Genomic DNA, 12,742 nt, shown 5'->3' with positions numbered 1-12,742 from the left:
CCGTCAGACAAAAACGGTTTTCATCGACAAGGGGCATTTATATTAAACTCACCCCTGACCAGAGACAGCGCGAGTTGCTTGCCATACTATCGCAATGTGAAAGGTGTTGAAGCAAGCGAGCGAAACACAATTGCATCTCGTCTCAACAGAATGGTTCCCAGACCCCTAACAAGTTACACCACTCACCATGTCTCGAGACAACCTAAAGCTGGCATTCTCGACGGCAATCACCATGTTAATACGAACAGATTCTGTTGAAGGAGGGGAGGGGGGTTGGGCTCTCCATGCGCTCGTAGGAAAATTCCAGATACGCGAAAGCGTAGGTATACTACCTACCTGACTAGAGACTGAGAGAGCCCTTGGTTAGAGCTATTAGTCGACATTTTCCTAGTCTTCAAACTTTCCCCACGGTTTTCGCTCCAGCCGTCCGGGACACCCAATGAGACTTCAACAGTCCAATCGTGCTACTTACTATTGGGAGTTGAGCTGATTGGCTGGGTCCTCCTCCTTTGTACACACCAGCCGATCTCTACATATGTACTAGTATAGTAACCTCTTCGAACCAGACTCTTCTCGGCTTCTCTCTTCACCAGTTTTCTCCAGTTGCTTCAACGCTCGTAGTTTTACAAAATATGCGGCTGATCTTTGTCAGAGTAACAGCAACTCTGCCAGGCTGTACTGACCGCCTTGTTTAAAAAACATGCATACATGACACTCGCTTGCCTACCCACTTACATGCTGATGCGCTCAATACCTACCGTTCAACATATTACCGAGGTAGGTATGTCGAGCTCCGTTTCGGCATAATGGTTGGCATAGCTGGCCCGAGTCTCCGTTTCCAAGACCTTCTCGCATCGTCTCGCATTAGTTTGGAGCACGCGGCATTTTAGTTTGCGGCGTTGCATGGCTCTTGGTACTGCGGCTAGAGTATGTATTTTTATCCGCGGATTTTTTTTTTAGTCTTTTTATTCTTCTACCTATCTCGGAATGTCTGACATTTCTAATCCTATGTATCAGACCACCGGCCCGGGAAAAGACAAACCCCTTACCATAGACAGACAGGTGGAAATGGATATGTACATACTTAGATAATCCGAAACCCTAGGAACCCTCAGGTACCCAGACGGGGTCATACTGTAGTCTTGTCAAGGGCCTCCGACGAAGAGGGAAAGATCTTCTCTTCTCTTTTGCAATCTCCACGTGGCATTCCCACGTGCTCGCTCAATGTGCCTCAACTGAGCATGCCACACCTGGCGTTGACTTTGAAAAGGTCGGGTGGTAAACAGAAGAGGCAGAGTTTGTCAGCCAACACAACAAATGCATTGCAACACTTACCAGACAGAGGGGAGGCACAAACAGATTAGCCTATCACGGCAGGGTCTATTTTTAAGATCGAACAAAAGTCTTCGACATTTTCACGTTCAATGTTCTTCTCCTCAGTTTAGCCGATCGATCCCTTGAGGTGGACAACGCTTCCAGGCCCCACGGCAACCGACCTTTATGGGTTGGGTTCAAAAGAATGTCAGTAGTTGTGTTCGGCTTTCCGGAATTGCCCTCCTCCTGTCACTCTCCTCGTCTTTCCTCTCTCAGAGTCGCCGTCGAACCATCCCCAGGATTCTCCAGCAAAGTGGCACTGGAAGTAGGGATCCTCTTGATCACCGAGCCCAACGGCGCCAGACTGGTCTGGGCTCGCCGGTCGCCGTCTGGCTGTGGGCTATTAGGTTTCATCGAGGGTTCCAAGATACTCCGCGTATCACGGTGTCTGGGGTTACGTTGTGGATAACTACTCCGAGATTGTCTTCTTGTCGAGTCAGTGACTGTTCGATACAAAATTTTGTATCTGATCCTTCGCTTTTTGTATTTTGGCCGACAGTCCACATCAATTCAACCACCAGCAGCCAAAGGGTCTGATGGAGTGATGATGGTGCGCGAAGGAAATCCGAGAATCATCCGCTGAAGGCTGGAGGGGGTGGTACCTACCTACCTTAGCGTATCAGGTAGTCTACCTACCCACTCGAACCACTCCGCGGAGTCCTCTAATCCTCACCCCCATACGTGGGCGTGGGTTAATAAAACCGAGTTTGTCTCATACCCATTCCTCCGTGATCCTCACCTATCTCTCTATCATCCATCATTCGCAATCCATTCCCCATCCATCATCACCCGAGGACCGGGCCAAGGACCAATATCAGGACAAGGGTAAGTTCATCACCCCTCGTTCCCCATTCCCCATTCCCCGAGAAAGAATGATAACTACCCACGCCCACGGCCCTGGTACGGTATCACACTAGCCCACATGCCTGTCTGTTCCGTTGCTTTTTTTCCCCTCCATTCTGCCGCCTTGGTGCCGGTGGTTTCCTCAAGTATTCGGTAGTAGTTCGGTCGAAAGTTCTTTTCGATGGGCTTTAGGGCAGTTTGCAAACTGGACGTACTCAACCGGCTCTGTAGACAATGGGTAAGTAAAGTTCTATTGCTCCGGGTTGACATCCGTGTCGGGAAGTGCTGTACCTCCGTGAGAGTGTCTACCTCCCTCACTTGAGCTGCGTTTGGGATAGTGCACTGTAGTTTCCATCCTCGGCTTTTGAAGGGCCTTCATGAGCGAGTATTGAGATAGATAGATATATGCAATATCGGAGGTAAGTAGGTAGGGAGGAAAGAGAGTCATCTCTCGTCGGGACGTGGGGGTATACTTCGCTTCTTATTACTACCAGGTACAACACGTTTACATACCCCCCAGTTCCTCAGTCTCCTTGGGAGTTTCTGAGCTGCCCGGTTCTGCCAAACATTCCGGTGAGTTTCCCAAGTTCAACCGACAACTTCAGTTGTCGCTCTGCTGTCATATCTCTAGAACCCATAGCTTGAAAACTGCATAGAGACCAGATCAAGTTCCCCCCAATGCCAAAGCATAAAAAATAGAAATAACTCTGAGTATGAAACATCGCACCTCCAATGATAAGAGAAAGGTTAAAAAAAGAGAAAAAGGAAATTTGACAGATGATCCGACCCAGGCTCGATCTGGGGACCTTCAGTGTGTTAGACTGACGTGATAACCAACTACACCATCGGACCAGTAGTTGTTAACGGCGCAACAAATCAACAGCTATAGATGCAATACGATTGACCCGCCCAGGTGCAATACGGCACATAAGAAACGACTTCAATGACAGTTTAACTTGGAGCTTGCTCCATTTGTGACTTTGTAAAGGTTTTGGTTCAAATTAAATCAGGGGTATCACAACCCAAGTGTTCAATAAGGCACATCCCTGTTTTGTCGAACTACGGTGCCTTCAGAGGCCAACACTACCAGAAAAGATGGGAACAGATGTCCAAGATGTGACGATTGAAGACATCACACGCTTGAGTGAATAGTATACGGTCTCTGACGGATCACTACGTTCGGTTGAAGTTATTGTCATGGGCTTGGGTTACGCTCACTTCGAGGACGCGCAGTTGCAGCTTTGAACGCCACTGGTCAAGATAGTGAAATGATGCGAAAATATAGCAACAAGTGCATGAGGAAGGAAACGATCAGTCGAGATGTTTGCAAAGATGTCCACTATCTCGCTCAATTCAGTATGTTGCACTTGCACGTCTCGGCATCGCCTGTCAACGAACTGGCGTGAAGGTGCAAAGACCGCGAGTCTCTGGGGAGACAGACAATAGAGTCGTAAGTGAAGAGTACAAGGTGAATGCCGTTGAAGCCACACCATAGCGTGTAGTGGTAACAAGTAAAGAGGTACCTCCAACCATGTGAGACTGGGGCAAAATAATGCCCTGGTCATCACTTCATTGGCTAAGCGGAAATGTCCATGACTGATAAGTCAACTTTGATGGACATCGAGCCTGTCTAGAATTGTGGTGATGGTGTGATCGAAGCCAACGGATAGGGCGAATGTAAGCGATAAAGGGAAGCTCGGATAGCAAAGGGTCTTGAACATCCTTGAAATTTGTAGTCCAGTCCTACTTGTTCTTTTAATGGTTTCCTTCTTGTCGCGTGATGCTGTCTTCACAGAACTCTCCCTTCGGGTCCGTTGTCCACCAAATTGACTGGTAGGTATCGGAAATCGCAACCAAACGAGCAAGATCCAGTCACGAGTCACTTGTCGTCCTCTGTGTTAAGCTGGGACAATCTCCTCCGCTTACTATCTGTTTTCTGATATGACTTGAATAAGGACGATAGATAGGCTCCCCCAGAGTGTCGTGTCAAAGGACCTGCATCACCAACGATACCAGCTACATAGACTATGAGAGCGAACAAAAATTTCACGACACTTGAACACTTGACCTTGCTCAAGAACCTGTGTTTGGTGAAGAGTGTTCTCAAAGCCTTTTTCGTTACAGATGAAGAGGACCTCAGAAATGGACAGTCGAGTAGATCTATAGTGTACACAATGAAGCAAGTCCTCAAGCGGCAAGAACGCCTAGAAACAAACCGATGCAAAATGTGGAGAATTGTATTAGTATCACTACAAATATAGATGAAGTCTGCTTGCCACACGATATACAGAACCTTTGTCGAAGCTTGGAAACACTTCCCAGTCAGAATTCAAACAGGACTTCCTGAAATTAAGTCCGGCCTACGGCAGTACTGATCTTATCGACTTGCATCATCGGTATGACACAACTTGTTTCGCGTATATATTTGTGATCCTGGAAATAACCCACATCGACTTAGACAGCCACTCAAGGTCCCAGGATTAAATGTTTGACCCCTTAGGGCATGGGTGTTTACAGCCTACTCGAGCAAATCGGGACGACAACACCACCATGAAATAAGCAAAAACGACTGGAACCAACGGCAATCGTCAGAACAGACAACAGCACAGCGGGACAATGCCAAATATGAAATGGTACGTGCGTGGTAACTCGTTCTTGATTCACTGTTGCCGCACCTTGAACGTATTGTTGAAGCTTCATCGAGCACTCGATACGTCCAAGCCAGAAACTCCGAGCTTACTCGCTCAGTACAGCCACTGATGACCGAGCCAGAGAATCCCCATCCCTCTCCAGGGTATACATAGATCATCCACGAGCCCCATACCCAGGCAATATTTTGGTTCCCCCCATGTCATAGAAAGCGTGTCAGTGTGACCTCCCTGCTTCCCTCTAAAGCCGTGAGCTCCAAGAAAGAAAATGAACCAATCATAAGGTCCGAAAAGAGAATCGAATCGCCAATCTTCAGTTCTCCAGGCCCTGCAGCACGACGTGAAAGTTGCGTGTTGCCCAGTTTCAGTAACACCGCCCCCAAATATCCAAACCAAGAGAAAAAGTTAAATGACAAGAAATCTGAACTTCAGATACCAAGAAATTTGAAGAAGCGCCCTCCCAAAGCGACCAGGGGATATCGTTAGCAAAAGCAAAGAACAAATGAGAAATAAGAAAACGAGATTCCGCGTATATTTAGTCGTCACTTAATCTTGAGTCGCGTGTTCGTCGCCAAATGGGCTCCGTTCCCGTTCTCTAGAGCCAGGGGAATCAGTGGCCCGGCTTGAGGCTCTCCTGGTTGATTGCTGAAGTACTGCACTCAAAGTTGCTGTGCCGTGGGTTGCCGATCGATCTGCCGGAGGGGACGGGGGATCCGAGAAAGGCCCTTGATCCACGGCAGGCGAATCGATAATGATGGTGCCAACATTAGAGTCTCGTCCTGCGGATGAAGCAGAGGTGGGCGAAGTTGCCGATGAATCCGACGTCTTGGGTTTGGTAGTGTTCACCTTCTTGACACTCCCTACTCGAACGACCATGGCGCGAGCAGGCGTAGCAGTGTTCAGGAAGGTGGATCCCACGCTGAACGTGCTATTCCTGCTATTTGTAGGACTCGGAGGGCGAAACCCGGTGTACTTCTCGTAATTGACGCTCGGCACAGGCGGCGTTGCGGTGCCGCCCGAAAGATTAGAATGAGCCGACTTAACACTGACCATAGCTGGCTTCGCCCGCATGCCGGTTTGGGCAGGTGTGATAACAACACTTTTGCCATAGATGGTAGATGCCACGCTAGACCGCGGCGCATATGACGTCCGGGCGTAGGAGGTGCGGTCGGTGAAAGATGATATGCCGGAATATGTAGAGTCGCGCAGATCGCCGGGAACAAAGAAATGCTGGTCTCCTGTAGCAGAGGGACTGCCACCGTGGCCGAGAGGAATCGGAGGTACGGGGGGGACAAGGACTGCCGGGGATGTTGGGGTTCGGTTCGTAACTCCAGGGATATATGCTATTTGGATGATGTTGGATGCTCGCGTGAAAACGGTGTCTGCTACCGAGCCGACGGTATGTGTGGATGCCCGATTATCACGCGCTTGGGCGAAAGATTTCTCGAGGCCGTCGTCTTGAGCCTGCACTCCATCCCACTCCTCTGGTGCAACAACTTGTCTCCTCGACTTGATGCAATATCTCCAAACCAAATATGTGAGAATCGCAATTACAGCTACACCGCCGACAACGCCCCCTGCAATGGCACCGACATTTGTGGAACTGCCTGACGAGTCCCCATCTGAAGGCTGATAGGAATTTGAATCCGTATTCTCTTCAATAGGAGCACAAATCATGTGTGCACACTCCTTGCAACTCGCGAGAATGGTCGTGCACGCAGTACCCTCCGGACAGGCCGGGCAAGAAAGTGGTACTCTGTCGTCGCACAGAACACAAGTCCCATCACGCCTGAAGAGGTTGCTCACCACTGTCGGTGTCGGTTAGATCATACTTTTTTCGACCAACTGTTCTTGCGGAAGACATACCGTTCGGTGACATCGCAACGACCGCCATTTTGACCAATCTATGACGCTTGGCCTCGAGTTACAGAGACGTGGCTGAGTGCTTCGACGTGGAAGTGGTTGGTTTCTCGGATCGGCGCGTGTGTCGACAAGTTAATCGGACATGGACAAATGACTCCCCGTAGATCTGCTGATCGGATGGATAACGAGACCCGTCGGTAATTGAGATGAGAGTCCGGGCGTGAGGATTGTATCTGTTGCGGGCAAGACAGCTGGTTCGTTGCTTTACGCTCGCGGCGTCGACGTGAGTGGTGACTGATGTGAAACTGAGGGGAGGATGAGTTGCTTCGGGCAAGGGTTGCGAGGGATGATGTGATTGTCGTCGGGTCGCGATAGTCTCAAGGAAGCGAGTCGTCGAAATGGATCGGGTGGTGAGTGGTGAGTGGTGTGGTGAGTAGTGATTGGTGAGTGGTGTTGAGGTTTTGAAAAACGAATGACTGGGAGGCTAGCTCGGGAAAAGAATCGAAGGTGTCAACAAGAACTCAAGAGGGCATCTCTGATGGGGTCCCTTGAAGAACTTGAATAAGACGCGCGGAGCAAAAAAGCAGCGAAAATGGAAAAGAAATCGTCGTCGTCGTCGTCGTCGTCGGGTCGCAGAACGTTGACTGACGTGGTTTGCGTGCGTGGTCAACGACTGGCGACTGAAAGGGAGCAACGACGTGAAAGCGTTGTTTGTTGCTGCTGCTGCTGCTGCTGAAAGTGTTGTTGCTGCAGTAGTGGCGGAGAGTGGTTGAGACCCAGGGAGGAGAGGAATTGGCCTTTCAGGTTGAGAGTCGAGGGCCCTGGACTGGCGCAACCCGGAGCAACAGACCCACCTACCACTCTCCACTTCCAGGTCTCCACTCACTTCCGTCACGCTGCTAAGTTATTCCTGCACTGTGCATCTCATTTGCGGAAGGGGCCACTTGGACGGTTAGGCAGCACCACCCAACTGTAGTGTACATACCTAGGTACCTCTACCTACCTAGTCACGCCCTCGCCGTGACGCCGCGAGCGAAAGTAGATGTCTTTTGCGTCTGTGGTACCTTGACGGCTTCTAGACCACCAAGTGTAGTACCTGCCTTTTACTGGTACAGTGCAAGAAACACGAAAGGACCGTCCCAAGTCCACCACACGACAGGACTAGCGTGGCCTGCTCAGGGACCTTGGTGCTTAATTCTGATGAAGCCCTTTTTGTTTGGAAGGAAACGTTCTGGAGGCGCAGCACTGCCTCTTATTGGCTAGCTGAGACAAAGCCTGGACTTTGTTGCCCACTCCCACGCGGTTCTTTACCTCTTAGTGTAGTGCCAAGTCCTCCCGCACGTTCGTCTGCACTGCACCGAGCATTCCCCTCTTTCATGGACGGAATCGAGATCAAAGGATCGGCTTTTAGAGTTCTTGCCGCCTTTAGCTTCCTGCCCGCCCCGAGCTCATCAACCTGCCCCAAATACCGATCATGGGCAGTAATCTGAGAGTTTATGCTAATACGCTCTAGACGGGCCCGACTGGAAGCATATTGACGACGGGATGGTTGATTTATATGCAAGGTATGGATTTCGTTAAGATGTGATGATATGGATGGAATGGAGCCAATCACCGGCACCAGCAAAGGGTCGACCCTGTCGCGCCTGTCCGCAACTCCGGGCATGCTTCGGAAGTTAGATGTGCCTCTTTCACCTCGAGTGTCTCGTCAAACTACCGATTTCCTCGCTTTCTCAGCCCAGTGAGGGCTTTCATGCAGATCCCTTTCCCCTCTCGGTCACCTTTGGCACTTCGCTTACCAGCTTGCCAGCTTCACGCAAATGCTTTCATGTCGCAGAGGCAGCAGAGGCATCGCAAAGTGACCCAGTCACATCATTCCACCTCCACCATGTTTCCGTCTCTCGGGTTTGGTGGTTCAGATCATAAACCATACCTCTACCATCCATATATGTCTGCAGTACTTGGCTGCAATACGCCGTACCTGCCAAATTTGTCCTTTATTGTCCTACGGTTCTCTATATTGCCCCGCAAGTGCATGCTCGCCCTTTGAGACAGACGATTTGATCCTCGATCCTTGATGACTTCCCGATTGAGGAACGGCTTCGGCGTGGGCATTTCATTCTGTGGGCATCACTCATCTCGTGTCGTCTTGGGGCGCTATGCCGTGAAACCCCGTTCATGTTCACCTATGGAACTGCAAAGCACAACAGTTACACGGATCATCAGGTCGATGAACGCCCATAGGGTACGCTAACCATTTCGGCTACACCTGTACGCAGTAGCACATTACGCGCATTTGGCCGAACCTGGGGCGACGCTATGGATAAGGTGTGTATGGCTTTTGAGAGACGGCCCTGTTACGGACGGGCTGCATATTCGGGACAAACTTCCAGAACAAAGACGACGACGAACGGTGTACCCGCGCACTGGGGAGCAGGACCACACCTCCGCTCCGGCGCCATCGTTTTCGCTTCGGAACCACGGTCGATTGGTACTAGCTGTTCAGAGTCAGGTCCGAAGATGGCGGACGGCATTGTGCAGATTTCAAACTTGAGAAGCTTTGCCCCTGGCCATGTAAAACGCAACGAAAACTCTTCACAAGAGGTAAAAGGAGCCTTGCTTGGATTGTACTTTGCTTCTATGCCCTCGACATTCCTAGGGAGCGACAAGGGAGCGTTAAAGTGAAACCGCCCATTTTTGGAATGGATTTAACCTGGTGTCATTGAGGCTCTGACACCAGACAAGACCACCATAGCAACCCACATCGACGACTGCACAGATTCCGAAACGCAAACATACCAGATGTTATCGAAACGGGGAAATTGTTTCAGAAGGTCGATCAAGTCCTCCAGCAAAGCTGACCCAAGCGGAACCATGAGCTCCTCACGCTGTCGGCGGCCAGGGTAGCTTGAGACGACCGCTCAGCATACAATTGTGTATGGGGCCAGAAATGATGCGCTAAATCGAATCGAGTTTTCGCTGATGAGAGATTGCGCAACCGCGCACCGCTACAGGTTTGCGTCGACGGGACATACTGGCGGCTGGAGGGCTTCGTACAGGCACTTAGAGGTATATAGCTCGCCTCCACCGCGGTTCAGTAGAGGTATGAGAAGGGGGCTGTAAGATCAATGGAATACCACCACTCATCAAAACACCGGGGAAGGATGTTCGGCAACCTTTTCGAATATTCGCAAATCAATTCTTGATCTCCAGAACAAGCAGACAACTTGAAGCGCACGAGTACATGATCAAATCAAACTTTGCTCTGGTTGAACAAGTTCCTATGTAAAACCTATACTCTAGTAGGCACGTTCAGGTCATGTGCCTACCACCGGCCCGCTGCTTGGTGCTTGGCTTCGCCTCGAACATCGTCTACCCAAGACAGATGCTCCCGTTGTGCCTTGTTTACAGGGTTCCGTCTCCCAACCCTTTTTCTTTCTTTCTTTCTTTTCTGCGATGATCATGTCCTGTGCTATTTTTGGACAAGGGCGCGCGCGGCTCTGTGCAGCTACGGTAGCTAGCAGCGAAGAGCACCCCCCTTTCTCCTTTTGTGCGCCAACGGCTACGGAAGATTGATCCTACATAGATACAGACGGCTCTAGTCTAATAGAAGGAATTGCCAATGTCTCGAGTTGTGGCCGAAATACCCTACCTATCATCATCATCATGTTGTGTGTGACCGGACAGGAAGATCAGTCCTGGGATTTCATGTCAAACATCGAACCAACAGCCGTCTCCTCGCCATTTCCTGTTTATGTACGGCGTACGCAGTGACACAAAGCAGCAGCATATGCTATGCAATGCCAGTTGGCCGCAGCTGTATTAGCGAACTCAAGGTCGCGTGTCACCCCAAGAATACCATGGAATGCAATCAGCTGCCAGCCCAACCCCGTGAGAGATTGAGAATTGTCACGGCGTTGGGAATTGATGAGAGTGCATCACTGCAGCGTGTTTGGACTTTTGGAGCGGGTGGGTAGCGCTGCTGTTTCAGAGTCGCGGTAAAGCGGTTGACCTGCAATGCAAGAAGAAGGGGGCACCTGTCTTGCTGGGAGGAGGCAAATGGAGGGGAAACGAGGGAACTGGGAGAAGGACAACCGGGACGATCCTCCAGTCAGCGAGGGGTTCGTTGACCCTGATACCATTGTGCCGCGATGTGTGGCAGCTACTATATAACAAGTTGGATGATAACTCGAGAAGCTGGTGAGAAGCAAAATATTAGAATCAACTGATGGTTAAGCGTAATAGAAGTGCCGTCTCTTTGGAGGTACAGTAATGTGCCCTGTAAATGCTAGACCCGATAGATGCCAAGACCCGGTACCTACCTAATTGCTACGAATTTCTGTGCACGGATTACTTTAGTATGGTATTGCCTGCTAGCTGCTAAGTGCTAGCCGCCAGCCGGCCCGCCATATAAATTTGCAGCTGATAGGGTAGCTTATAGGGGGTTGTAGCACCCCTGCTACCCATATCAGGGCTGTCACCAGCTATCAGAACCCCTTATCAGAGCTGTTACTGGTACCTCTAGTCACAAGCCCCCTGTTCCCATACCGATAAATGCTAGGACCCAGTAAATGCGAGGAAAATGCGATGCACGCCCCGCTTGCATTTACAGGGCACATTACTGTAGGATGCATTCTGATGTTCCAGGCTTCAAGAAAGTCTGGGGTTTACCTAGACCCCCCTGAAAGAAGCGGAGGAGATTCGCAATCCATCCCCACGCACATGCCCACCGGCCACCAGTGCTTGCTTGGGTAGGTAGAAGTATGGAAAGCGGTGTCGATCATGGTCGCAGTTGTAGTGTACTGGTCCGGTGCTGTGGACAGGAGACATCTGAACTCCCGCCGTCGTGCATAACCCGGGCGTAAAGAAACCAAAAAGGGACAGACAGGAGACGCGCGAACTGTGCCTTTGAAAGAGGTCAAAGAAACATTATCCGACAGTTTGGGACGATGAAATTTTTTTTAGCATGACCCCCCATTTTAACAATGTTGGACAAAAGAAAGTTTAACCAAGTAGAGGTAACACGACAAAGAAAGAAGCAAAAGTCGCCATCGTTCTGATGGGTCGTGAAACGTCTCTGAGATGCCCCCGACTTTGTGGGACTCAGGGGCTCGATGGATACCCGTTAATTTTGGGTGACGACGACTGACGACGTATGCTGGCTTCATTTTTTGCGGTTTATTTTTCGCAACACTCAGACACTGGCTTTGATACGGAATGACCATCACGATGAGGCAGCGCCAACCAACCAACCGCAATGCCCAGCATCAAGTTTGACTGACACATTCACGACATTTCGCTGTCGAATCCCGAGCCAGTTGAAGCCATTTCGCAATGGGATTGCATGGATGCATTCCTGAGTTGGTGGGGCCAGGGGCAGCCAATCTTGGCGACTCGTCGATGTTCTTTTTACAGGTGATCGCATCCCTGCAGCATTCGCCAGAGGAGGTTGCTCAGCCACGTCCTCCTGAGCAGTGAGCGCCGTCCAAGAGTGCTGCTCTTTATCCCGTGCTGTGGTTGACACCTCACCTCCAGTTGTTGACAGGCCCTGCCAATGTTGATCGACCAGGGACCGGGCTGTCAATGTGGACCTGCAATGACCTGCCGTGGACGGGACCAGGGGCCCTCTCCAAAATCGGACCCACCCCCTCCTGCCCTGGGCTTCCGACCTAGAACAACCTATACCAACACCTCACTGACCGACCTGTTGCTCTCTTGTGATCTTGAAACCAGGTTTTTGCCATTTTGTGTTTGTTTTCTTTTCCCGCTCTGACCTTCACTCTCCAGGAAGCAGAGGGCATGTTCTGTTAGCATCGACACGTCCTGTCCCGTCTCTCGCTACCTTGGGCATCCTATCGCTCGCCCGGCTTCACCCACTTTTCCTGCAGCATCTCGACGGCAGCTTTGTGTTTGACCTGGAGAGTCTTTGCCAGCCACTTTTGGTCTTGGATCCCCTCCAGCTGACATCCATTCCCGCCTCGCCATTGTTTGCTGCTACTCTCTCTCCACGCCCA

The 12,742-nt window shown here is 50.6% G+C and overlaps 1 protein-coding gene and 1 non-coding gene across 2 annotated transcripts; both read right to left on the bottom strand.

Annotated features, from left to right (window-relative positions):
- Window positions 1-2,995: 2,995 nt before the first annotated feature.
- On the bottom strand, window positions 2,996-3,069 carry B0T23DRAFT_t15. The gene has a single exon. It is a non-coding gene; the product is annotated as a tRNA-Val (tRNA).
- Window positions 3,070-5,218: 2,149 nt separating this feature from the next.
- Window positions 5,219-6,985, bottom strand: B0T23DRAFT_9516 (uncharacterized protein). Its single transcript, XM_062842037.1, has 2 exons — window positions 6,732-6,985; window positions 5,219-6,673 (listed from the first exon to the last, which is right to left on the bottom strand). The coding sequence occupies exons 1-2, from the start codon at window positions 6,757-6,759 to the stop codon at window positions 5,412-5,414; spliced, it is 1,290 nt and encodes a 429-aa protein (XP_062696775.1). The 5' UTR covers window positions 6,760-6,985; the 3' UTR covers window positions 5,219-5,411.
- Between the last annotated feature and the right edge of the window lie 5,757 nt (window positions 6,986-12,742).

The sequence above is a fragment of the Neurospora hispaniola genome (assembly GCF_033458365.1).
Source record: "Neurospora hispaniola strain FGSC 10403 chromosome Unknown B0T23scaffold_1, whole genome shotgun sequence".
NCBI classification, from domain to species: domain Eukaryota; kingdom Fungi; phylum Ascomycota; class Sordariomycetes; order Sordariales; family Sordariaceae; genus Neurospora; species Neurospora hispaniola.
This window is presented reverse-complemented; position numbering and strand designations above follow the sequence as displayed.

Excerpts from the sequence above, each read along its gene's own strand:
- B0T23DRAFT_9516 (XM_062842037.1), bottom strand. The coding sequence starts at position 6,759 with ATGGCGGTCGTTGCGATGTCACCGAACG. Across the intron at positions 6,674-6,731 it reads CGTTGCGATGTCACCGAACG|TGGTGAGCAACCTCTTCAGG; the intron begins GTATGTCTTCCG and ends CGACACCGACAG.